General features: G+C 43.0%; 2 protein-coding genes across 2 annotated transcripts in view; one reads left to right on the forward strand and one right to left on the reverse strand.

Annotated features, from left to right (window-relative positions):
- The window catches only part of brf1a (BRF1 general transcription factor IIIB subunit a), a 125,347-nt gene that overhangs the window by 77,939 nt on the left and 23,503 nt on the right, over positions 1–23,905 (reverse strand). Inside the window, exons 6-12 of the mRNA XM_005728598.1 lie at positions 20,288–20,360; positions 9,400–9,549; positions 5,907–6,000; positions 5,579–5,705; positions 3,878–3,917; positions 3,387–3,479; positions 711–1,034 (exon numbers count right to left, since the gene is read on the reverse strand). Of these exons, the coding sequence (XP_005728655.1) occupies positions 711–1,034; positions 3,387–3,479; positions 3,878–3,917; positions 5,579–5,705; positions 5,907–6,000; positions 9,400–9,549; positions 20,288–20,360 (901 nt within the window). The remainder of the gene's footprint in view (positions 1–710; positions 1,035–3,386; positions 3,480–3,877; positions 3,918–5,578; positions 5,706–5,906; positions 6,001–9,399; positions 9,550–20,287; positions 20,361–23,905) is intronic.
- Positions 14,373–18,595, forward strand: LOC102213166 (BTB/POZ domain-containing protein 6-B-like). Its single transcript, XM_005728595.1, has 4 exons — positions 14,373–15,389; positions 15,973–16,063; positions 16,279–16,397; positions 16,954–18,595. Exons 1-4 carry the CDS (start codon positions 14,974–14,976, stop codon positions 17,984–17,986), a joined length of 1,659 nt encoding a protein of 552 aa, XP_005728652.1. The 5' UTR covers positions 14,373–14,973; the 3' UTR covers positions 17,987–18,595.

Below are 23,905 nucleotides of genomic sequence, written 5' to 3' on the forward strand. Positions count from 1 at the left end.
ATTATCCAAATAAACATGTTTAAATGTCGTTTCTGGAGAGAAATGGTTCAAAGTCCCTCAAATAAACAAAACACTACAACAACATGAACATTTTTGATCTACAGTGTCCTCGAGGGTTCAGACATATAGCAAACACATCCTCCCACACATTCGAAAAGAAAAGGTAACGCAGAACAGGAGACATTTCAAACACAGCACAGCCTATTTCATTCATAGAGCCCAGTTAATTACTGCAATTAAACCTGTGAGAGCATCCTTTAACATGATTATGGATTATTATGGTGATACTGAACGTACGAGACACAGTCAAGGATGAATGATATCACTGCAGCACTCGGAATCAGATCATTCTCAAGGGTACACCTGCTTTTATAAAGACGTTTGCTGAGGCAGACGATATAACGCCTGACGTCTCGTCTTAAACGCACCGCCGTCTTCAAATTGCTTTTTAAACTACTGTTTGCACAGTCAGGGTTTATTAAGCTTCTACTTGTCTTGGATCATTTTTATGGCACATTAAATGCAGTGTAACAAGGCAGGAACAAATAAGGTTAAAGAAAATAAATCTAAAATGCTGGTCGCATACGAAACTTGACACGACAAACAAATGAGATTATAACAGAAATCAGCAATAATCTCATGTCCGATGTTGCAAATAAATAAAGAAAAAGGATGGAGCTATTCCAAGCTGATAAATAACTTGTACTTACCGTTCTCCTTCTCGTCTGTGACACAGCTGCTGATGGACTCTGAGAGGCCCAGTGTGGCTGATGAGGGCATCGATCCCAGGAGGAACGCCAGCGATGGGGCTTTTCTCTGTGGGAAGTCCCCGTCGTCCTCTTGCTCCTGGTTCCCCTCCTCGTCTTCTGGTCTCTTCTGCTCCAGTTTTATCAGAGCCTCCAGTGTGAGCTCGTTAAGGTCTTTGCCAAAGTGCTTGGCCACAGCTCGAAGCTCATCTTCGTCTTCTGGTTCCTCGTCGTCCACCAGCTTCGGTGACATGGAGAGAATGTTGTTTTTGTCATCATTTTCCAAATCTGTGGAGCAGGACAAACGTGGCGATGTGTCATTCATTTACGACTTTGTGTGCAAAGTCTTTATGCTAAGCTATTTAGATAATTGGACCATAAACAACACGCTGAAAGCTTTTAACTTTTGTCACCATGTTTATTAAAATGTAAACACACAAACGTGTCTGGACAAGGCGACTGAAACAACCATTCATGTGTGTCAGCTTAACAGCATATAGGGATGCAGTTATAATGCTATAACAACCGGCAGGTGACTTGTTTAATTCTCAGACTCACAATAAAAAAAACAAAAACATCTGTCCTTGAAAAAAATTCCCACTTTTACTTTGCTTCATTTTATGTAGTTCGTAACTCCTGAGTATTCCCTGAAGATTAATAAGACTGCATAATTGTACACCATAGTTAGAGTTTTCAAATTAAACATAATTTAGTGGAAAAAAACAAACCCACATTTTCCAGCACACTGAAAGCAGCCACAGCAGTTAAAGGGTCAAGATACTGATCTAAAATCCCACAAGTGCAGGGAATTTATTCGGCTTCCCGAGTCGCAGAAAATGGAATGGTGATAAATATTCATATTCTGACAAAGTAATTGGGATCATAGTTGTGGCTGTCCTGCTACCTAATTAAAATGTGTCCTTTAATCAGCCATAATTAAAATGTCCCCTCACAGGCTCGAGACCTCAAATCGGGAAATCAACTCGGTCTGAGAAGAAACGAACTGCTGCCGGATTTGAAAGCGTCACGGCAGCTGGAAGAACAACATGCCTGAAATCAGTGACAGACCTGCGACCCCCCCACTGCGTAGAAACAGAGGGATACCGGGGCTTGTTTGTGTGCGAGGAAGAAAGACAGACTGAGGCTGAGATAAAGAGCCAAAGGTAGAAAGAGATAAAGGGTGAGAGCAACAGGGAGTGCAGTCTGCTGTGTCTTATTTTTCCTGGGTGGGCCTTTCACAAACAGCAGCTCAGAGTTCTCGTCCTGCCCGAGTGAGCGACAGAAAGACAAATAAAAGCGTCGTCCTGCATTAACGCAGCGGTGTTTCCCCTCTGATATCTGGATTTGGGCGTCCCACTCAACCAAATCAGCAGCAGCTTCTATTATTGCTGCTGCATTCACTCGCTGACACGTCGGCTCGGTGTTCAGAATTCACGCTACGAGATGTTCGCTTGCAAATCGGTAGCCGCACTAGCAGCTAAACCTGAAACACTGTTTAACAGACAAAATGCCGAGAGACAGCTTTTCTATCCTTAGCTCCAGAAAGGTCATGGTGCCATTTTTTAAATGGTTATTTTATTATAATCCAAGGTCAATGGTTTTATCTTCAATACAGAATGTAGTGCCTTCATAGTTGGCTTTTCAGGCCTGCGTCACTCAAATATCACGTTTAACCTTAATACTGCACCACAAACTTAACTCATGCACCTTAAACATGAGTTTAAAGTCTATACAAAGAATATAATATGAATAAATAAATAAATAAATAAAACCCTCTTTAACTAGGGCCCCTGGCAATAAATCCACTGTGGTCTGCTCACCATCATACAACAATGAGACGCCAATAAAGAACTAAATAAACTTATAGAATGGTAACAAGTTATGAGCGGGAACATAAATATAAATAAACGTAGCACAGAAAGAAAAGACATTTGTGCTCAGTTATTCCTTTGTCGTAACAATGCTACACTCACAGCTGCTGACCAGTATGATCAGGTGGTACCAGGCTGCTGTGGCAGTGTACGGTTCCTCCACATGCTACTGAGGTCCCAGCTTGTTAAACGCCCGTATGTCTCGTTTCTTCGGACTTCAATCATCCAATCCAACAAACAAACCCAACAAATAGCAGAATAAACTGTTTGGCAAGTGTTTCATGATCACAACCCACATACTCAACCTTGCTGAACAATGGATTTTACTTACAAACGTGGCACCGTTTAAGGCTTTCCAGCAGTATAAGATATTATTTCCTATTAAGATATTTCCTTAGAGGTCAAATTCAAACTGTCCCTGTGAAAATTGGGATTTGCATTTTTTACCACAGAGCCAAAGCTCCAGAGCAAACCTGTCTCCTGACATACCAGAGTACAACCTCGGAAGAATATGGACAGCAAATCAGACTTTAGTTGGTCACACTGTCTGGATTCTCAGGCTTTTAAAAAACACTCCATACATACAGTGCTGCTGCAAAAAAAATATGCATTAGCCAACATAAGCAAGCAGCAGTGTTCAGTCACTGAAAGGTCCACCACTAAAAACCTCCCAAACCTCCAGACAACCCTGCGTGGAGCAGAGCAAGGTCTTGTTTACCCCAGCACATAAACAGCTGAGGACATGAGAAGGGCTTCTGAAATCACTCACCTCCCTTAGCATAGGCAGCGTACACTCCTCTCAGTTTGGGTCTGCTGCTCTCCAGCTCTGCATCTATTTCTTCCTGGTATTCCTGAATTTCACCTGTTGAAGGTGTAAAACAATGTCAAAGGAACTCTTCCATAAAGACTTAGATTGCGTGATCCTCTAGGGCTTTCTAGGCTAACCCATTCAATTATATTTCTCATAGTCCCATAATTACAGCACAATATGTTAGCAGTGCAACATAATGCAAGGTTAATTACAAGTTGTACGGAGCCTAAATCATGTCCTCTATTTATGTTTTCTTTGCTTTAACCACATCCAACACTGATCTGCTTTTAGTCGAGGTCAACAAACACTAACAAGAAAACAACAACAACATGTAACCAAATGTCCATCTTTAACACACAAACTTTTCTGAAAACGTAACAAAATAAAAGAAACTTAAGCCAGGACTTTGTGTCTGTGGTGGCAAAAAGACAGCGACGAGACATTCATACCTTCGACGTCATCCATTTTTTTCTTGATCTCAATCTCCAGCTACAGCGAGGGAGAGAAAAGAGAGGGTTTGGATGAGACAATGAAAGTAGCTTCCTCTCTAATAGTGGCTACAGGGTGAAACGATCGCTGAATAAAACCTCTTAGAATAAAAGAAGGTTATAACACGAGGGCTCTGGGGTGGTTGACGGCAGCACCCTTTGCTCTCAGAGTGCTTTTTCCTCCCCGGTGTATAACGTGCGTGAGTTTGATTTGATGTTGCTGGTGTGAGACTCGACTAAAGAACAGCACTCTGTGAGTACTTTCACAAAGCTTTTACATTAACTCCAATGTTTCCTCTTTTTTACATTATGGCATGAGAAAGGTCAGCTCATTACTGGGCAAAAGCTCCACCAGTAAAGTCAGATCAGTAAAAAAAATTACCACTTTTTAACTTTTGGCCACATCTCACAGCTTTTGTTTGTTAAAGCCGGGTGAAAAACAAGTACGCTCCGACTCTCTGAAGCCCATCTGTCAGTTTCCACAAAGAAAAACTCAAGATCTTGAGAATTTGCTGCTGTCAGGCTACAGTTTACAGTTTTTGTGGCCAAGAATGAACAAACTGCTGTAAACGTCTCCAGAAAGCAACGACTCTTTTTAATGATATCTAATTTTTAACAGAAATCGCCACCGCATTCATCAAACATCAACAATATTGATATGGAGAATACTCAGATTTCATTTTTCCAATCATGATTATGATAAATCCTAGTACGAAGTGTCACCTGAACCTGGGTTAATGCAGTAACAGCCTTTCAAGTAATAAAGCCTTTTTCATCTCTGATTAACGAGCTGGTCGTCTTCAATCACGAGCCCAATACGACACCTTCACACGTTAACTTCATTTCATCGGCCTTTTTTAAAGTAACATTTTCCAGCCTTACAATCACATTGTATTTAATTAAATGGCAGGCTGGCCAGACGTCACGCTGTGGAAATGTCCCAAGAGTGAGGTGATTCCTCTTGAAGGCTGGCATTAGACAGAAAAATGAAGACGTTAAGCTCTGCAATGAGTAATCATCACGCCATGTATGATGAATGGGAGTCACATGCAGTTAGCTCAAGTTTCATTAGCTCTGCTTGCAGGTCAGTCCATTTTTTGTTGTGCAAAATCCCTTTAGAATACTAGAAGGAATAAAGCAAAGTAAAACTTCTATTGTGAAATACTTTTTACTCAAATAATGGTGAGTGGGGGAAAAAAGGACTTATTTTTTCCAGCATTTTTAAACCCCCAAAACTACTGAAGTACAGAAGCTATATGGAATTTAAGACCTGAAAATTAGGCACCAGATATGTTCTACACGCACTCACCCCTAAATCATCAGGCATGTCTCCTGTTATCTGTTAAAGCAACAAGTATGTGGGACAATGCCTTAAAAAGAGCTCGATGGCCTTTTACAGAGCCCACAAAGTGTGAGGACACCGACAACACTGATGCTGTTAGTTTAGAGGTTAATACCCTTCATCCATTATTGGGGAAAGCCTGAGGGCTGTATGTCACCATCAAGATAATAAAGGATGAAATTTTAATATTCCCTGTGGAGGGATGAATGGGTCATTTCATGAGTAATTGAGTTGATCAGAATTGATGCGCATGTGCATTTCTAATGCTATGGCACATTAATTGGGGTGAATTGAAGGCTGAGGTTTGTGTGGAAAAACACCTGCTGGGCTTTCTTCTTCTTTAGTCCGGCTGTGTAGCAGGGCGGGTCACACTCTTGGTCCAGATCCACCTTCATGAACTCCTCGATGGTGAGCTGGCTGGTCGGCGTGTCCTCAAACTCTGTCAGTCTAACGCAAAGTGGCGTTACAAGACAAAAGATAAGTTAGGTAATTAAGATCCAACTAAACATCTGGGCTGATCATCTGGACCAGCAGAACTTTTAAAGAAGGAACTTCTGCTGCTCATTTTGGCAAAAACAGACAAATCCCATAAACTTCGAGCCTCCACAGCCGGGATTTTCTACCAAATCACAAACTTTGATCGCCCACCTTTTTCTCAGCGTGGATTCGCAAACTTTGACGATGTTGACTATTTCTTTGACAGTGCGCCGAAAGTCATGTAGACGAGCAGCTACAAGAAGGGCTGGAAACAAACAAGCAAACACACACAGGGATGAGATTTAACCAGAATCTGCACAGAAGCAATAACAAAACGTGTGTCCGTGTATGATTAGAGAAAAGGCCGAGATGTGACTAAACACTAAAAAAAAAAAAAGTTATGCGCTTATGGTTTTAGGCACTTTTAGATGTGCACCTTAAACAGTGAAGAGCAGCCAACAAGACGGGGGCACCTCAGAGCCAACAAACCCACCCCCACATTAAAAAAAGGAGAAACAACAACGCTAATATTATGCAATGAATTGCAGTGTGAGCCTTGAAGGGGAACAGTTATGTAACTGTCATTAGACTTGCCTCGCTCAAGAGCCTGTTAAAAGATAGATGCGTGCTTCCACTTCCACATGCACACTTCTAACAGCCTTGAGGAGTGAAGTGGTGGCTTTTTAGCTCCGCTGAGGACTTTCTCAAACATTTTTCATCGCCATTACCTTAAAAACCACACGACTTCAGATTTGCAGGTTTTCCTTGCAGAATACATTCGTCGCTTCGCATTCACAAGCTCTTTGCCCTTGAAATCACAAGAAGCAACTTATAAACTCGTCTCTCCTGGCACAAACTTTTTTTTGCATATGTTTAAAACCGTCAACAGTGATATTTGCATCATATTTAGGAACAAACTTTTCCTTCTTCCATTTGAGTGTTTCCTTCTCAAAGATTTATGATGAGTAATTAAATATTAAGGTAATCCAGCAGAGTAACAGAGAAAGATGAAAACTGAAACCATGGGAGTAAACATGCAGGGAGCAGCAGAAGGCGGCGATTCGATTTCAGGATGTCTTAGCAGGTAATGCACAAAGCCTCAATGTACTGGGCTTTGTAGCAATCACAACACAATAAGGAAGGAAGGCCTTTGAGTTCAGCTGTTTAATATAAACTGCACCACCAAAGTCCCGTAAAGACGATGACGTACCTGGTGGGAAACCAAAACCTCACACGCTGCAGCCAGCTTAGACAGGTGCTGGCAGGATCGGCTTTCCCACAGGTTTCACTGGCAGGTGACCAAAAGATCCACAGTAGGAACACTCAGCAAGGCTGCAAACACTGCGAGAGGTGCAGCTGACTGCTAGCGTGCAGCACCCGTGAATAAACAATGCTCGTCTTTGGTTAATATAATCTAATGTTCTCATTTTATAAGACTGCACCTATGGTGTCAATCTGAAATTCATCGGTGACTTTGCACTTGAGTCATTGCAATCAACTCCAGAAGCTTCTCAGATAAGGCGTGAAACATCTTCATGAACTTAAAGAGGTTCAGTCGCTTTTCTTTTCAAGCTCCATTGAAACTTAGAGTTTTCAGAAAACCTGACCTCTAACCTTGACCTTGAGGTCAGGGTCACCAAGACTCGACCAAGTTATCGTGTCCACACCCGGCGGGGTGATTACACTACCCCCATCAGCATTTAGAGCTGAAAGATAAAAACTGGACTTTTAAAAACTTAAAACTAACTGAAATGACTTTGTGAACTTAGAAAAGTAACTGAATCATGTATCATTTATTAACTGTCCAGCACCGTTCTGATATTTGGACCAGGTATCAGTCCAATAGTGCCTCAAAAGCTAGATGGGGTATCCAGAGCGGATCGACGCACTTCAGGTCTACATTGCTCTGTGTACTGTGCTGCATGTCAGCAGGAGTGCAGCAGCTGCTAAGGGGAGAAGTAGACTAGCACAGAGTTAGCCAACAGCAAAGACTCAGAAGTTGGAGGCATTTCCCTCCTGCTACAACAACACGTTCTTCATGCTTCAGGCAACAGAGCTCCAACAACAGAGCTCTCTTTATCTCCCACTTTTCGTCTGTACTGTTGGAGCTCACACTTCTTTGGAAGTTTTCATCCCAGTGCACTAACACAACTGTTATCCTTTGTCACCAGCGTCAAATCTCCTCCACTACTCACGTGTGACGAGTACACCGACAGTAAAATCAAGAGCAGAGAGAGGAGAAACCAGCTCGAACGCAAACGACAGCAAAGACTCTCACAGTAAGCTGAAATGAAACAAGTGCAAATAAAACAAGAAGCAGTCAGAGAGCACAAACCTGCACTAACTCTCTGGGCAGTATTTACTTTGAAGGGAAGACTATTGTAATTTGTATATATTCATTTATTTTTCTTTGTTTTTTAAAAACATACCTTAAGAAGTTTGTAGTGCAGTAAAAATCAGATAAAGGCAACATGACAGATTTACTTTTCATGGGTAATAGCTATTGATTTGTAAATAACTAGACATGAATAACCTTATTAGATAATATTATACTACAGTATATTAATAACTATACAGGCAGCTCATTCTGCTTCTCTTAACAATACTTTATAGATATAAAACATTTTGGGATCGAATTTAAAAAGGTTGACCTGGAAGATGTTGGTGGATGTGAGCCAAATGTTAATGGGTTGGTAACATGACCCCACTCTACACCCCTACAAAGCTTTATGAGAATTCATTCAAAACCTTTTGAGTTATCGTGTTAGACACTACCAAAAACCTAATATGTTAAAAGCGCTGTGGGAAGATTTGACACTTTCCAAACACATCACTCTGGACAGGTTTTACAGCTCTCTTTGGGGAGTTAACAGACAGGTATCGCGTTTGCAACCAAAAGTCTTCATGTAGTTGGAAGAGTGGGATGCTAAGACATAAAGCTTATACAGAGACGTTCTCAGCATTTAGAAAAAATGCTGAGAACCACTAAAACTGGCAGGAAGACAAGTTTCTATGAAACAACTCGTGCTGACAGGCATCTTTCAGCTCAGGCTGCCTAACCTGGGAATCATGTCGTGATAACACGATAACCCAGACAGCGAGAGAAATAAACTGTTTGTGTGTGAGCCTCCAAGCATCAAAGGCCAGGAGGGCTTAAGTGCACGGAACAAATCTCATGGTAAAAATTAGTCATAATTAGTAGTGTAAGCATGCACAGTGTGAACCTGGGAACCACTGCTTTCTGTCAAAATATAGCAGTCAGATACATCCTTGTGTTAGAGCTCTGAAGGTGCATGCAGCCCTTCTTACACTGATCTATAGCTGCCCCATGAGTGCATCTGCTTACATTCACTACCTTATCACACTGATCAAGTCACCAGGAAAATGTGGCAAAATTAAAATTTATTTTATTATTCCCTGCCAGAGAGAATGAGCCTCTTGTACTGCACTAAAACATGTACAAAGCATTCCGGTCACTGATCGGCTCTCTGAGAAACTGAGGTTAAAGCATCTTGATTAAGGGCACCATGACTTTCCAGCAGAGAGCATTAATCACTTTCTTTCCTCAGATTTTCAGTCCCGCTGCTCAGAGCCTCGGGGCTGCTACCAGCACCCCTCCTGCGAATTGAAGAAGATACCCAGTGCTGCTTCAGCTTGTAGTTACCTGCTCCACAGAGTCCCGACGGCCTTCGCCCCGTGTGCATCCAGTCCCTCTTCATCCTCTGCACCAGACGCAGCGCCGTCATGGAGACCTCGCGAGTCTTATCACCAAATTCCAGCATTTGGGCAAAACGGGGAATATAAAGGCACGGGTCTGGGGGCAAAAGGAAAGATTGTTGTTTTTTTTCCCAAGTTAATCACAAGGACAGCCTTAAAAATGTACAACAATGCCACTGTACTCCCCCCACTGTACTTTTCTTTGGTACAGCCGATTCTAAAAGTCAACATAATAATGCAACACTGTGGACGCTATACATCCACAGTTCATAGTATAGCATCAAGGAACCATTCAGGTTTTCTATGCCCTCATCTCCATTCATAATATGCCAAAGTAAAAACATAGATAAACAATTAAAATGACAAAGTTCTTGTTTCTACTATAATTTCTGATTTTTACAGTGAAACAAAAAACGATATTCTGTTAGTGAACAAAACGTTTCCTTTTTGTGATTCATTTTGTTTATACACCACATACATTCATTATTTATAATCTCTGACTCTCTTCCACAGTGTGTCTCTCGTCCCGTCTCCCTCCCCCCTCAGACGGTCATGGCAGATGGCCGCACCTCCCTGCGCCTGGTTCTCCTGGAGGCTTATTCCTGTTAGAAGGGAGTTTTTCCTTCTCACTGTCGCCAAGTGCTTGTTCATAAGGTGTCATCTGATTGGTGGGATTTTTCTATATTATGCAGGGCGGTTACCTTACAACACAGCTAACAGTAAAACTTGACATTCAGACATTTCTTTTAAATTCATTTCAAGCTTCTGTGTGCACCACTTTAAAAATATATAACCGTTTGAAAAAGATTATTTTGGATACGGCCTTTATAAAGCCCCTTGAGGTGATTTTTGCTGTGATTTGAAGCTATATTAATAAAACTAAAATTGAACTGAAGTGAATATTTTAGATGAGCCTAATCTGAAGCTGTAGGCCAATCAAAGAGAAGACTTTTTCTCACACTGGGTGGAACGCACAAAAGACTTCAGGGTTGTTTGACTCTTTGACGTCAAGGAGCTAATTTTGAAGGTTGTGAACTAAATGTGCTCATGCCTGATGATCATGCGCAGCTCTGTGAGGAGATGCCACCATCCTGTTTCATGCTTCATCGTCATCTATGATGCCCTTCACCTCCTAACCAGACATCATTTTTGTTGTTGATACCTCAGCTGCTATTTTTCAAAGGTGATTTGATGATACTGCCCATCACCTTTCTGAGGAATGAGCAGCTCCTGTATGTAATCTAAAGCAACTGCAGCACGCTACACAGTTTATGAGTGTAAGTATCCTATTTAACATTTGTTTCGTGTTTGACTGATTGGAGAAGATAAACTGCGGCAAATTCAAGGCCACTGTGCTCAAGTTTAATTCAGCTTCTCTCCAACCATGGAGCCAGAGGCCTCTCCTGATGGCACTTTAGCCAGAGCTCTGTCCAATAAACTGCTGCTCGCGTGCCCATGGATTTTTGTTTACAAGCCCTGGTTTGTGTGAACAGTAAACAGACCAAAATGCCAGAGCAAGTACACTTTTCCTCTCTTAGGCCAAAAGAAAAAAAAAAAAAAAGAAATGGGAAAAAAAATGACCAAAATCCAGCCTGAAACACATCCAGATCTCAACTTACTACCACCTGTGAGCTTCCCACTAAAACCAGTTTCTGACTGCTGGCTGCTAATTAGCTCCACTGGAGGACTGGAGGATTAGCATTTAGCTTGAGTGCACCTCGAAGCAGCCTGTTTCTCATTCAGCGACTCCATCCACATTTTCTCAGCTGGCGAAAGGATTTGGATGGGCAATCATCCAATCGCAAGCTCACTCCTTAAACTTTCTGCTCGCTTCTTCTGTCTCTGAGAGACTTGTACAGTTTTGTATGTCATAAACTTTATGCGAAATACTTTTTAAAAACATCACGACCACCTGCTTTTACCATGAAACTGCCTGGCAGGTGGCCCGTTTGCCTTTAGTCGCTTTTTATTGTGAAAACTGATTTTACCATGCTCTGAAATCCAGTTTAAAACTCAAATGAGGAGGAATCCGGTTCCCACTGTAGCCTGAAGACTAAAAGTCGAGTTTTGTGCCCCGACTGTGATAGTGGAGTCAAATACCTTTTGAAGTCAGAGGCTCTGTTTAAAGAGCAGCCCAGTGGAAAGCTGGTAGAGCCAGCTGGTAATAAGATCCAGGCTGATCCCTTCCCCCCTCTGCACCGTGTAATGATACGTGTGCAGAGCTGGCCATCACTGCTCCAACTTTTTACTCTGTGTCTGTAAACTCAAAACCAGGCTGTTAAAATAGGTTGTTTAAGAAAAGAAAGAAAAAAAAACAGCCCAAATCCTCTTTCACCGTTGAATATAATCAATCTGTGATGCTCAAACAGCCCCGGAGTCTTTCTGTGATGGAGTGCTGTAGTTTACCTTTTTCGTGTAGCCACTTTACCTCAACCTGCCTCGCCTCTATTCCCCCAAATTACTTCGACCACCCCCAGAGAAGGGCCGCGAACTTGCTCCTTTCAATCAAATGTGGGAGCAGGGCTTCATGAATAGCATTAAAGTGTTATCATTCAGTCATGGGGAAGCTGCACCCTTCCCTCAACCCCCAAAACTGCAATGGCTCTCTATTCTAGTTTGTGTTACTCTGGGTACAGGACTCCGTCTCTCTAATAAATCCTTCTGTGTGTGATTGATGAACGGCAGTACAAGATGGCAGCACTACAGTGCGACCTAAAGCCTAATAAAATTTCATAAATCATTTTCTGGTCTTCAGCTCCACTGAAGCTAAATCGCCGTACATGATATCGTGCTGTTGGTTTGATCACTTACTTCACAAATGACCAGAATTAGACGTCAAGTAAAAGCAGCTTTTAGGAATTTACAATGTAGCAAACAAACAGAAAGTTTTGCTAATACTGTTACATTTATACTAGTTTGTTAGACACTTTATATTGATATACTGCAAGGCACTGTTAATTTTGATTTTGTTGCAGGCATAATTTAGGCATCTAATTTTTTTGTTTTAGTTGACTATAGTAGACTAAAACTAAAGTTGAGTCAGTTAAATAATATATAAAGTGTTAAAGTTTTTTCCTTGAAATCAAATGTGAAACGTGTGCACCGTTCTTTTCCTCTGAAACGCTGACATTTTGCTTCATTTTCATGAGAAACGGGGAGGATGGGAGCTAATTGTACCGTTTCCCGGGGGCCAGATCAAATGTGCGTGACTAACCTTACTGCACAAGGTTATTACTTCTGATTGGAACACTTCCAAACCCATCCCGCCTACCTACACAACTTCATTAGTTCTAATTAGATCTCATCTACAATATTTTCATCTCGTTTCCTTTTGTTGACGAACGTTTAAATACATTTCATCATCGTTGTTGCCTTCGTGCATTCGTTTTTAATTACCTACTGCTTGATTTTGTCAGAAAAGGATAACTGAATAAACACTGATGCAGGGTAAGTAATGGTTTTATTTATCACTGTACTTACAATGTTATTAATGTAACTAAACAGAATTAATTAAGCAATTACTAAAAAAAGAAATACAGATAATACAGTCACTGTTATCACTGTCAGTTTGACAGGCATAAAAATAGTATTTTTGCACCAACAAGGTGTTTCCCAAAGAGCTGTTAGCCAAAAACGTGCCATATCTGGCATATGTGGAATAGTTTGAAGTGTATCCTTAAAAATTTGGAAGAAATTGAACAACGAGGACAAAAGTGTTTGTAAAATGAACAATAGGTGAATGATACGGGTATCAATAGCATTGATAGCAAGGCTGTATTGGTATCAAATCATTACCAGCGAGGTAGGATCGATACCTTGTTTCTATTCTCTGAGTTCAGTGTGTAGCCCACTGAATTGTGTAAAATAAATATTTTTTAGAAATGAAAATTTAACTAAATGTACTACTGTACTACATTCTGACACTCTACGGACTCAGCGGTCATTAAAATGTGTTCAGAATTTGCCAATTGATGATGATTCATCTCATTAATCATGACACGCCGCTTTCCCTTACATAAACTGCCTTTATGAGTTAAAAGTATCAGCAATACTGGCCCTGCATTTACTCTGTATAGGATCAACACCAAAATCTGCAGTACTGCACAACACTCAAGCAAGTTAATCTAAAATGTGACCACTGTCCTATGAGGAGCAATTCTTGTTAACTGTGCAGAGGAACAAACAACTTGTCAGCCTACAGGTTTAATGCATGATCTTCAGACAAAAAATGACCACAGAGAGAAAACAACCAAAGAAATATAAAATGAAATCAACACTGGCAAATGGGACGCACAAAAAAATTTTTTAAACTATAAATATATACAAAATGTCTAATAAAAGATGTTTTAAAAATGACCAAAGACTTATACAAATGGGATGCAAAACTGACAAAAAAAAGCGCACAAAGACAAAAGTCCCAGGACTGCCACAGAGGGACTGCCACAGAGGGACTGCCACAGAGGGACTGCCACAGAGGGACTGCCACAGGCATCAAACAAATTTTAAGTCACTTATTAACCACACGGGAACACAAAGACACATCTGTAGGGGTCGTCCTAAACAGAAGTGTGTGTCTGCATAGGTGGGGGGTTGGGGGGGTTACTTATGTTGTCCCCCTGGTGTGTATTGTCTTTCACTCCAGCCCAGAGGAGGAGAGATCAGAGCGTCTGTCCTGTGACGCACTCTGCGGAGCTAGTGAGGGAGGGGCCTCTTTGGCCTCACGTCAGCGCGGTGCGTGATTGTTATTGGTCCTCGGCGGGCCCTGGGCGTTCAAGGAGAGTCGACCAAAAATAAGGAGGAGGGGGAGGCGGGGAGGAGTAAAAAAAAAAAAATGAGGAAAAAAAAAAAAAAAAAAAAAAAAAAAAAAAAAAAAAAAAAAAAAAAAAAAAAAAAAAAAAAAAAAAAAAATGAGGGGGGGGGGGGCGAAAAAACCGAGCGGAGCTTAAAAACTCCCGACAAATGATTATTTACCTCGGCAGCAGCGGAACATCGTAGCTGGCTTCGTGTCGGTCTACAGCCGATTCGGAGAAAAAGGGGGAAAACAAATCGGGAGAGAAATGTGCGTGAGGATTAACGCAGAGGCGGGGTGGGAATAAAACAGGCTGGACTTGACTACCAGCTGCGACTATCCGGATTACCCACTCGCTGGAAAAGGGAGAAAACAAACGAAGCTTCGCGGACATTTGTGCGCTCGGAGAGGATGAGCTGACCGCCGAGGAACGGGGGGAAAAAAAACAAGTGTTTGAGGTCGAAAGTTGCGAGTGGATGTGGAAACGGACAGCAGTGGGCCTGGGGGGATATTTAGATGCTGTCGCGTAAACTTCGCTGTCGGTGCCGTTTGAAACCGGCGTTGTAGGAACCGGACCGCACAGGAAAGAGAAAAAAAAAAGAAAAACACTCAATCCACCGCAGCGACAAGCTTCATGTCGAGCCCGACAGCAGTTTATTGCACCGGGTATTAAAGAGACAGCGAGAGAGAGAGGGAGGAGGAAAAAACCCAGAAGATCGGCTGCTCGTGCAGATGCCAACGGCAGACTGCAGGTTGCTCCATCATGGCCGGATCATGAGGTGTTTGACTTATTTGCTGCTACTTCCAGAAACACTGAAAAAGTCCAAGAAGGTAACCAAGCTGCCGGGCCGGCTGCCGCTATGTTATGAGATCCTGACTCTGTCCCTGTCGAGCAAGAAAAAGCAGCAGGAGAAGAAGATGGCTGCGGAGTTGTACCCCGCTAACAACACCAACAACACCAACCTGGCCAACGGCACTACGGTGGCTGACGCGGAGAAGACCAAGGAGCTGCAGGTGTGCCAGGCCAGCGGGAGCAGCGCCGGCGGCGGAGGGAGCGCGGCGACCACCCCGACCACCCAGCAAAACATCAACAACAACAACGTAGACCCACCCAGCTGGCAGTGCAGCCACCCCACGCTCCGAGAGAGGTAACTCCAGAAACACAATCTGTGCGCAAAAAGCCCGATCGCAGTGCGAAAGAGTCGCTGTCAGAGTAATGACAGCCGCTTTGACTCGGTGTATTAACACGGAAGCTGGCAGCAGCAAAGTGCACGAAAATCACTGCTGTGAGGATCGCTCATGCTCGCTTTACTTTTACTTTGGAGCACACTTTGACAAGTTTCTAGAAAACTGATTTACTGTTGGAGCGTCTATCTAAACCAACATGAGCTTTTGTTTGTTTTACTTATTTGCTCCTACCGTTCTTTAATCTCTTTAATTTATTCTGGCAGTAAACAAATCCCACTTGAGTTTGAACTGTTGATCTGCCAAAACAAGACATTTTAAAAATGTCACCAAGCACTCTGGGGAACTTTCCATAGATCCCAATGAGCTGACATTTTCGAGGCTGAGGGATAAAGTGAGAAAACAATAAGAGGGTAGTCCTCTTTCTTTCCCTGCATCCTCCCTAAATCTATGAAAATAACCAGTGTCTCTAGGCAAAAGCAGTGTGGGAGGACTTGATGTTATACAATAGTTGAGGCTTACTTGTGAAACCTGCTCTGTTTTTAGGAACGCCTTGATGTTTAACAATGAGCTGATGGCTGATGTCCACTTCATTGTCGGGCCCTTGGGGGCCTCGCAGAAGCTTCCTGCACACAAGGTAAGGAGCGCATCTCGGAAAAATCGCTGCAAACCAGAGAAAGGCGGGAAGCTTACGCACTAACTTAACTAATGTTGATATTTGAGCTTTAAATTTAAATACGAGCTCCGAGGACAATGCAAGGTAATATATCGGCTCTAGTGTTGAACTTGTGAAAGACGAGCTCCTCTGGTTTCTCTGACGCATCCGTCTCCTCCTCTCCCCTCCCCTCTCAGTACGTGCTGGCCGTGGGAAGCTCCGTCTTCTGTGCCATGTTTTACAGCGATCTGGCGGAGGAGGAGTCTGAGATCCATATTCCAGATGTGGAACCTGCTGCTTTTCTAATTCTGCTGAAGTAAGCCACTCACCATCCCTTCGCACAGCCAACCAGAAGCTGAGATGACAAGCGCAGTCAGTGTCACTTCAAAGCATATTATTACTCATCCAAAGCTAAGCAGAGGCGAATGCCAAAATGCTGGGAGCACCAGAGAGCCGTGGCAGCGGCGCGGTGCTCTGTAATTGCTGGTTTTCTCAGCGCTCTTTGTTCGACTGGCAACATTCCCCCCCCTTCTTTTCCTCATCCTGACAGTTTGCCTTTATGCACACTAGTAGTTATAAATAACATGCCTTTGTTGCTCATTCAGTAGCGCTGGCTAAAAGCGTAGCACAGATTGTTGCTCTGCAGACTTTCTGGAAAACGGTAGGATTATGTATAATGGTGTTATATAATCTTCTTTGGGAAGGAAAAGAATTCCCTTTTTTGTTTGCCGAGTCTCTTGATACAGTAGGAAGAAGAAGAAATGTGGAGCCAGAGTCACTTAAATGTGTTCATCGCTGTATCTTCTTAGTCAGCATATCATCTGTCAGCCAGTCTGATTGCTGTACATTTAAGGCTATTTTCTTTCTCCCAGGTACTTGTACAGCGATGAGATCGACCTGGAGGCAGACACGGTGCTGGCCACCCTGTATGCTGCCAAAAAGTACATCGTCCCTGCACTGGCCAAGGCCTGCGTCACCTTCCTGGAGACCAGCCTGGAGGCCAAGAATGCCTGCGTGCTGCTCTCTCAGAGCCGCCTGTTTGAGGAGCCCGAGCTGACGCAGCGCTGCTGGGAGGTAATCGACGCGCAGGCCGAGCTCGCGCTGTGCTCGGAGGGCTTCTGTGAGATCGACCTGCAGACGCTGGACATCATCTTGCGGCGGGAGACCCTCAACACCAAAGAAGTGGTGGTGTTTGAGGCGGTCATGAACTGGGCCACGGCAGAATGCAAGAGACAAGGTTTGGGGCCAACCACTCGCAACAAAAGAGAGGTACTGGGTAAGGCGCTGTTCTTGGTGCGCATCCCCACCATGAGCCTGGACGAATTTGCAAACGGTGCTGCGCAGTCGGACATCCTGACACTGGAGGAGACGCACAATGTCTTCCTGTGGTACACTGCGGCTAAAAAGCCCCAACTAGACTTCCCTCTGAATCCCAGGAAGGGCTTGGCTCCTCAGAGGTGCCACCGCTTCCAGTCCTCGGCCTACCGGAGCAACCAGTGGCGCTACCGCGGCCGGTGCGACAGCATCCAGTTTGCTGTGGACAAGCGGATCTTTATTGCCGGTTTGGGCCTGTACGGGTCGAGCGGCGGCAAAGCCGAGTACAGCGTCAAAATCGAGCTTAAGAGACAGGGGGTGATCCTGGCGCAGAACCTGACAAAGTTTGTGTCGGACGGCTCGAGCAGCACGTTCCCGGTGTGGTTCGAGCATCCCGTTCAGGTGGAGCAGGACGCGTTCTACACAGTGAGCGCCATCCTGGACGGGAATGAGCTGAGCTACTTCGGCCAGGAGGGCATGACGGAGGTGCAGTGCGGGAAGGTCACGTTTCAGTTCCAGTGCTCCTCCGACAGCACCAACGGGACTGGAGTACAGGGAGGACAGATCCCCGAGCTTGTGTTCTATGCATAAGCTGCTCTGGACTGCTGATGGGAAATTAGGTCTATCGCTGCCTCCCAACCTTCAAAGTAATGTAGCATTAAAAGACACTTGAGTAATGTCACACTAAATGGCCTGGTTAGTTCTATAAGAGACTATTTTAAAAGCGACGGAGCCGTTTTATCTTATTTAATTTAATGTTATTTTTTTTATTTAAATGCTGATTTAACGTTATTCGCTCAGAAGCTTGTGTTTTCCAAGGGCTGCGGCTGCTGTAGGAACAACATTAATACAGTGACCTGTGGTTATGTAATCAAGCTGAGCTCCAGAACTGGAACAAGTAGGGTCTGCTTCAAATTGTGTAATTGCAAGTCTATATACAATGTTGTTACTATAGTCCAGGCAGCAATATCACCTGAGGAGCAAACTTTATGTAGTGTTCGATTCTAATGCAGAAAAAAAAAAAAAGTAGAAATCGTGTCAAGAACAGAGTCGTTTTGCACTTCAGAGGACGGCCTCAGAAACGTTGTGTCTTTTTGTAAAATACAATTTATCTGTTAACAGCTTGATGCTGTTGATGAGCAGATGTGTTCTGTACAAGAATGCTTATACACCTGCCGAAATATAAAGGTTATAATGTGAGAAAGCCGCACATGTGACATCTTATGGGATCTGGGTGAGGGAGTGGGGGATTTGAGGGGCAGCAGCGCCCTCTGGTAACTAAAGTGGGAACTACACATTAGGTTTCTACCTCACTTGCATGGAGTCTGGCAGGCACAGATTTGAGGACTGATAAGGGTTCTGCCTCTTTTTCCAAGTGAGGATTTGGATTCATTTCCTACTAAATAAACTGCACAGTGCATTTAACAGACAGCACACTTACATTAACGCTGGCAAAACACTATAATGGAAATGCAAAGCTATGCACGAGGAAAGCAAAGCCTAAACCAGTGATTTTCTTTGACAGTTTCCCAAAATATTTCGTACATTATAGTTAATATTAATGCACTTCTGCTTTGGCAGGACGGCTCGTCATGTTCAATTTAAGGACATCAGAGCTCATAATCTTCCAGGTAGCTGCAGACCAGCCTTACAAAAATCAAAGGTGGTCACATTTGAGTTTTTGTAAATGTAGAAAAGTCAAACTCTTGAGTTTAATAGGCTAATAATATGCCATACTTCACAAAAAGTACAGGATGCTCTCAGAAACAATAACAAGGACCATTTTTATTTATTAGATAATTTGAACAAAGTGCAGAGAACAGAAAAATTAGAATAAAACATTTTGGTGTGACCGCCCTCCACCTCGTCACAGTTTTTCCCCAGTTCTGGAAGTTTCAATCTCTGGAGGAGCTTTCAACAGTGTGAAGAAATAACTCACTCTTATGGCCACTTGACAAATAATATTTTTACACAAAGGTGTAATATACACTCGCCACTTTATCTTCTAGTCCTGGGCTGGACCCTCTCCATGCATGTCTGCAAAGATTCAACAAAGTTGGTGCAAACATTCCTCACAGAGCTTGGTCCATATTGAGCAGTTGTTGTCATGCAGTTGCTGTCAGCTCCACACCCATGAGGATAACCTCTCATTACATTACACCACTGCCAGCCTGATCCGCTGATACAAATCAGTCCCCGCTTTCATGTTCTTTATACCAAATTCCGACTCTACCATCCAAATGTCGCAGCACAAATCAAACCTGAGCAGACCGGGCCGTTTTCCTGACCTTCTATGGTCTAATTTTGTTGAGCCTGTGTGAATTACAGCCTCAGTTTCCAGTTCTTAACCCACAGATGTGACACCTGGTGTGGTCTGCTGCTGCTGTGAAGTCCATATGCTACAAGGTTTGACATGTTGTACTCCAGAGATGCTCTTCCCTGGCTGTAACGAGTGGTTATTTGAGTTTCTGTTGCCCTTCTATCAGCGTGAAGAAGTCTAGCTGTCCTTTTTGACATCAACGAGGCATTTTTGCCCAGAGATCTGCTGCTATCTAGACATTTTCCAACGTTTGGACCATTCTGTGAATCTGAGCTGCCTAACATAAATGCAGCGAGTTGCTGTTATATGATTGGCTATGATTGCCATGCGCTACAGAGAAGTTCAACAGGTATACTGCATGAAGGGATAAATGAGTGTATACAGCTTTTCATTTGAGGGGATTTAAACTTCGTTAATAATTTACCAGCAGACATCCTCCAGCTTCTTTTCCCTGTTACTAAATCTATAGTGAACATTTCTGGTTTTTACAATATCTGAAAGGTATGACACACCTGATTCAGCATTTTTATAACATGACTCACAGTAAACAGAGTAAAGTGGAGCTCAAATACCTATAGCAGGAGCGTTGATGCAAAGTTCTCTGGCCAGAACGAGAAACGTTCTTCCCAACACGTAGACGTTCACCTGTGGATGAGACAACCCAGGATGAGTAAACGATGTTATTCAGCAGACGTAAAGTACCTCGCACTGCCAGGAAAAGTGTATCTATTGAGTCCAGGAGCCATTAAATCCATTCAAAGCCACTTAAAGAATTATAGTAGAGTGCGATTAAGCACACTATCAGGATATGAAATAAGGCCGTTGCATCACCGGCAGGACAAGTGTTCTGGTTACATAATTGACCTGAAGGTTGCAGAACATCACGCTTCAATAGGTCTGTGATTTGGAACTGTAGATTCATCTCCAATGAAAACACCTGCAGCTGCACTCGCTGTGCCCGCATGTTTTGGTTTCTCCGCTCGGTCCGGACAGTCCTGACTTTTCCTCACTCTGAACAGCCCAGAAAATAGTGGCGCTTTAGCTTGTTGTGATGAACTCATCGAATTTTAAAAGCAACTTAAATATCTTCGTCACTGATGATTAAGAAAGCCCCTTAGAGACTTCTAGATTTACAAATAAAGCACAGCAACTGAATAATCTGACTGGTTCATGTTAAAGTGAAGGCAACTGCTGGTAGCAGACTTGTTTCAGCTTCTCAAATGTGACGATTTGCTGTTCATCTTTGTTTTAAATGACAGTAAATTGACCATCTTTGGCATCTGAACTGATTAGCAGCCAAAATAAATCATGTGAAGATAAAAATTTTACCTTTTTTTGCATCAAAACTGACACGAATCCATAAATAATTTGTATAAACCCCAATCTAGTGAATTTTGTTATTTTATTCTGGCCAACTTTTTTTTTTTTTTTTCAGGCTGCATCACTTGTGTCACTTTGAAAAGTTGTGTTTGCATGTTTCTCTGCAGCACTGTGTGAAAGCAGACCTGCGTAGATGAGCACAAGCATACGATGCAGAACTTAGAGTGTGTGTGTATAAGTACTTTAACATGATTCGCAGCAGTGGAGGACAACACAACACCAAGTCCGACCAGTCATTTCCCGTCCCCAAACAATTCTCACGAGACAACAGTTGCCTCACAATGCTGTGTATTGTAAGGTAGAAACCCGATAACACAGCAAAAACACCAACAAACAACCTCTGTGAGCAAGCAGTTGGTGACAGTGGGAAGGAAAAACTCCCTTTCAATAGGAAGAAACATCCTGCAGAACCAGGCTCAGGCTGGAGTGTCTGCTGCAACCAGTTGTGGGTGAGGGGAGGAAAACTCCAGGGATTTGTGTCTCCTCCTGGGATCTTTACACATTCACCTAACAAGTGAAAGTCATAAAATATGAAGTATATCTTACTTGTTAAAACCATACAACTAGTTTTGTGTCAATTGTGTTCTACGTTATTGAACAAGTAAACTTGCCGGTCACTGGACTGCAAAAATCAGTGCTTGATGCTTGATAAACTGGGGCTGATGCATTTTCCTATTCAAACTTTCTGGAAGAGGATCTGATAAGAAATCCCTTGTGCAGTTAAAACTAGGCTGAGCAGCAAACTAGAAACCAGGTTTGTCAAAGGAAGAGAGGTAACAGGAGGTGAATGGTGCTGTGTGTCATCAGGGTTATCTCACAGGAACCTCCCATCACAGATGTTTCATTGTGTTTGACCCCACAACATCTCCAGAAGGCTCAGCAGTTAAAAAAAGGGGGTTGGGGGTGCCCCCACCCACCCCCTACTTTATCTGAAAGGATCTGATGATGGATACTGTTGCATAACAAAGCCACGAGGCTGCACATCTATCATCTCTTAACGAATTAACAGCACTGCAGCCTGGAATTAAATTCTGCTCTGGCTGAAATTTGAAGGAGGCGGCAGTGAAAGCTGCAGGATCAGGTCGTGAACTCGGGTCACTTCTCTGTCATTCCTTCAGACCAACTCTCCCGAGAACACGGGGAGGGGAGAGTAAAACGAGGAGGTTTTAGGAACAGACAGACGGACTCTTGCTCAAGGCCTCCCCTGGTGTCGAGCAGGGACAGATGCTGCTTTGCTATTCTGGGAAGTTGATTCCAGCGAGGAATTTCTACATGAAAGCAGAAATAGAGGAGCAGGAGGAAGTGGAACAAGTGCAGTCACTACTGTGTGACTGATAAAACGCCATCTTCGCCATCATTAATACTACGATATACAGAGTCACACCGACTCCTCAGAGTAATCTGCACAAGAATATGAAACAGTAAGGAGCCAACCTCATTTCAATGATGACATAAACAGCACAAAAACACAGGGTGCTTGATCTGCCCAGCACCAAACACCAATCAGAGTTGGAGAAGAGCTGGTGAAGCTTTAGCACCTTAAGAACAGGCGTTTTTCTCCGGAGCTGGAAAACATTAAAACCGGAGCTAACAGAGTGTCAATATCAAATATTGTTTTTCTACTGGATACAGAAAAACTACAAATAACCAGCTGTTTGCAAGCTCAATACATCATTGCTATTTCTTGTTGTGATTGACAAAAGCTCACAAGTTTATATTTTATATCTGGGTCCTGTTTTTGTGCATGTAATAACACCGTGCCAAACAGGTCATTTTTAGAACCAAAAATGGAAACTCGTGACCCAAACTGCCCGCTGTACACATCTATCACAGTTTTCAGACCCCCGTCCCCTGATTGGAGCTGTGCACCGTGTTCCTGTGCAGAGAGATTTATTACCGGAGGCACTCTCAATTTCAGCTGGACTCATAAAGTAGTTTGTTTTTGCCTAATTATACTTGCTTGCTGGATTTGCCACTTTATTAAAACTTTTAATTAATCAGAAGTCTCGAGGTGGCTGAAAAGCACACAATTATTTTTACAATGTGTACACGCTGCACTGTAAGACAGGAGAGAGTCACACTGTTTCTATTATCTGTTGAAGAATGAAAAAGAACGAAGAGATTGCAAACATTTCACGCAATTTTGGAAACTTTGTTCTGTATGATGCACAAGATGCAGATATATCCTAAAAATAAGTGTTAGAACTGTCAATCGTCTATTACGCAGAACATCATGATGTAAACAGTCATCACAGACAAGTGACATTCACTCATGTGGTCTGAACGTTACATTCGAGTCACGCCTGAGACTTTAAAGTTCAGCAGTGGCTGAACCTGAGAACCTGAGGAGTAAACAATCTCCTCTCCATCGAAGCGTTAAATCAAACTTTCCACAGTCAAAGTTCAACCCCCAGCACCCCACAACCAAAACTACTGCGTGGTTACCTGATACGTCACAGTTCAACAGGTGGACACAGTGATTGGGGCTTTAGAGAGGAACAGCTTTCAATTAAAGAGCTCCTGATGTGGTTCGTATGACTGAAGGCAGCTCCTCTGACAAGCCTGAGGATAAACAGCTCTTTGATAAAGTTGAAAGCTACAAAGGCAAACAGCTGCTGTCAGCAGGTCTGCATGTCTTTATACCACAAACAATGGAACTGGGCAAATGGCAAGTTTGCTTAATGATCCCACACCGATTGTTAACCAGGATCCCAGACTGAAATCTTAGCAAAGTTTAGCAGCTGAAACCAATCAAACACAACATTTTGAGCACTCACAGGTAAAGTGAATAACACGGATTATCTCTTCAT

The sequence above is a fragment of the Pundamilia nyererei genome, unplaced genomic scaffold, assembly GCF_000239375.1.
Source record: "Pundamilia nyererei isolate P.nyererei 1_Seehausen unplaced genomic scaffold, PunNye1.0 scaffold00029, whole genome shotgun sequence".
NCBI lineage: Eukaryota > Metazoa > Chordata > Actinopteri > Cichliformes > Cichlidae > Pundamilia > Pundamilia nyererei.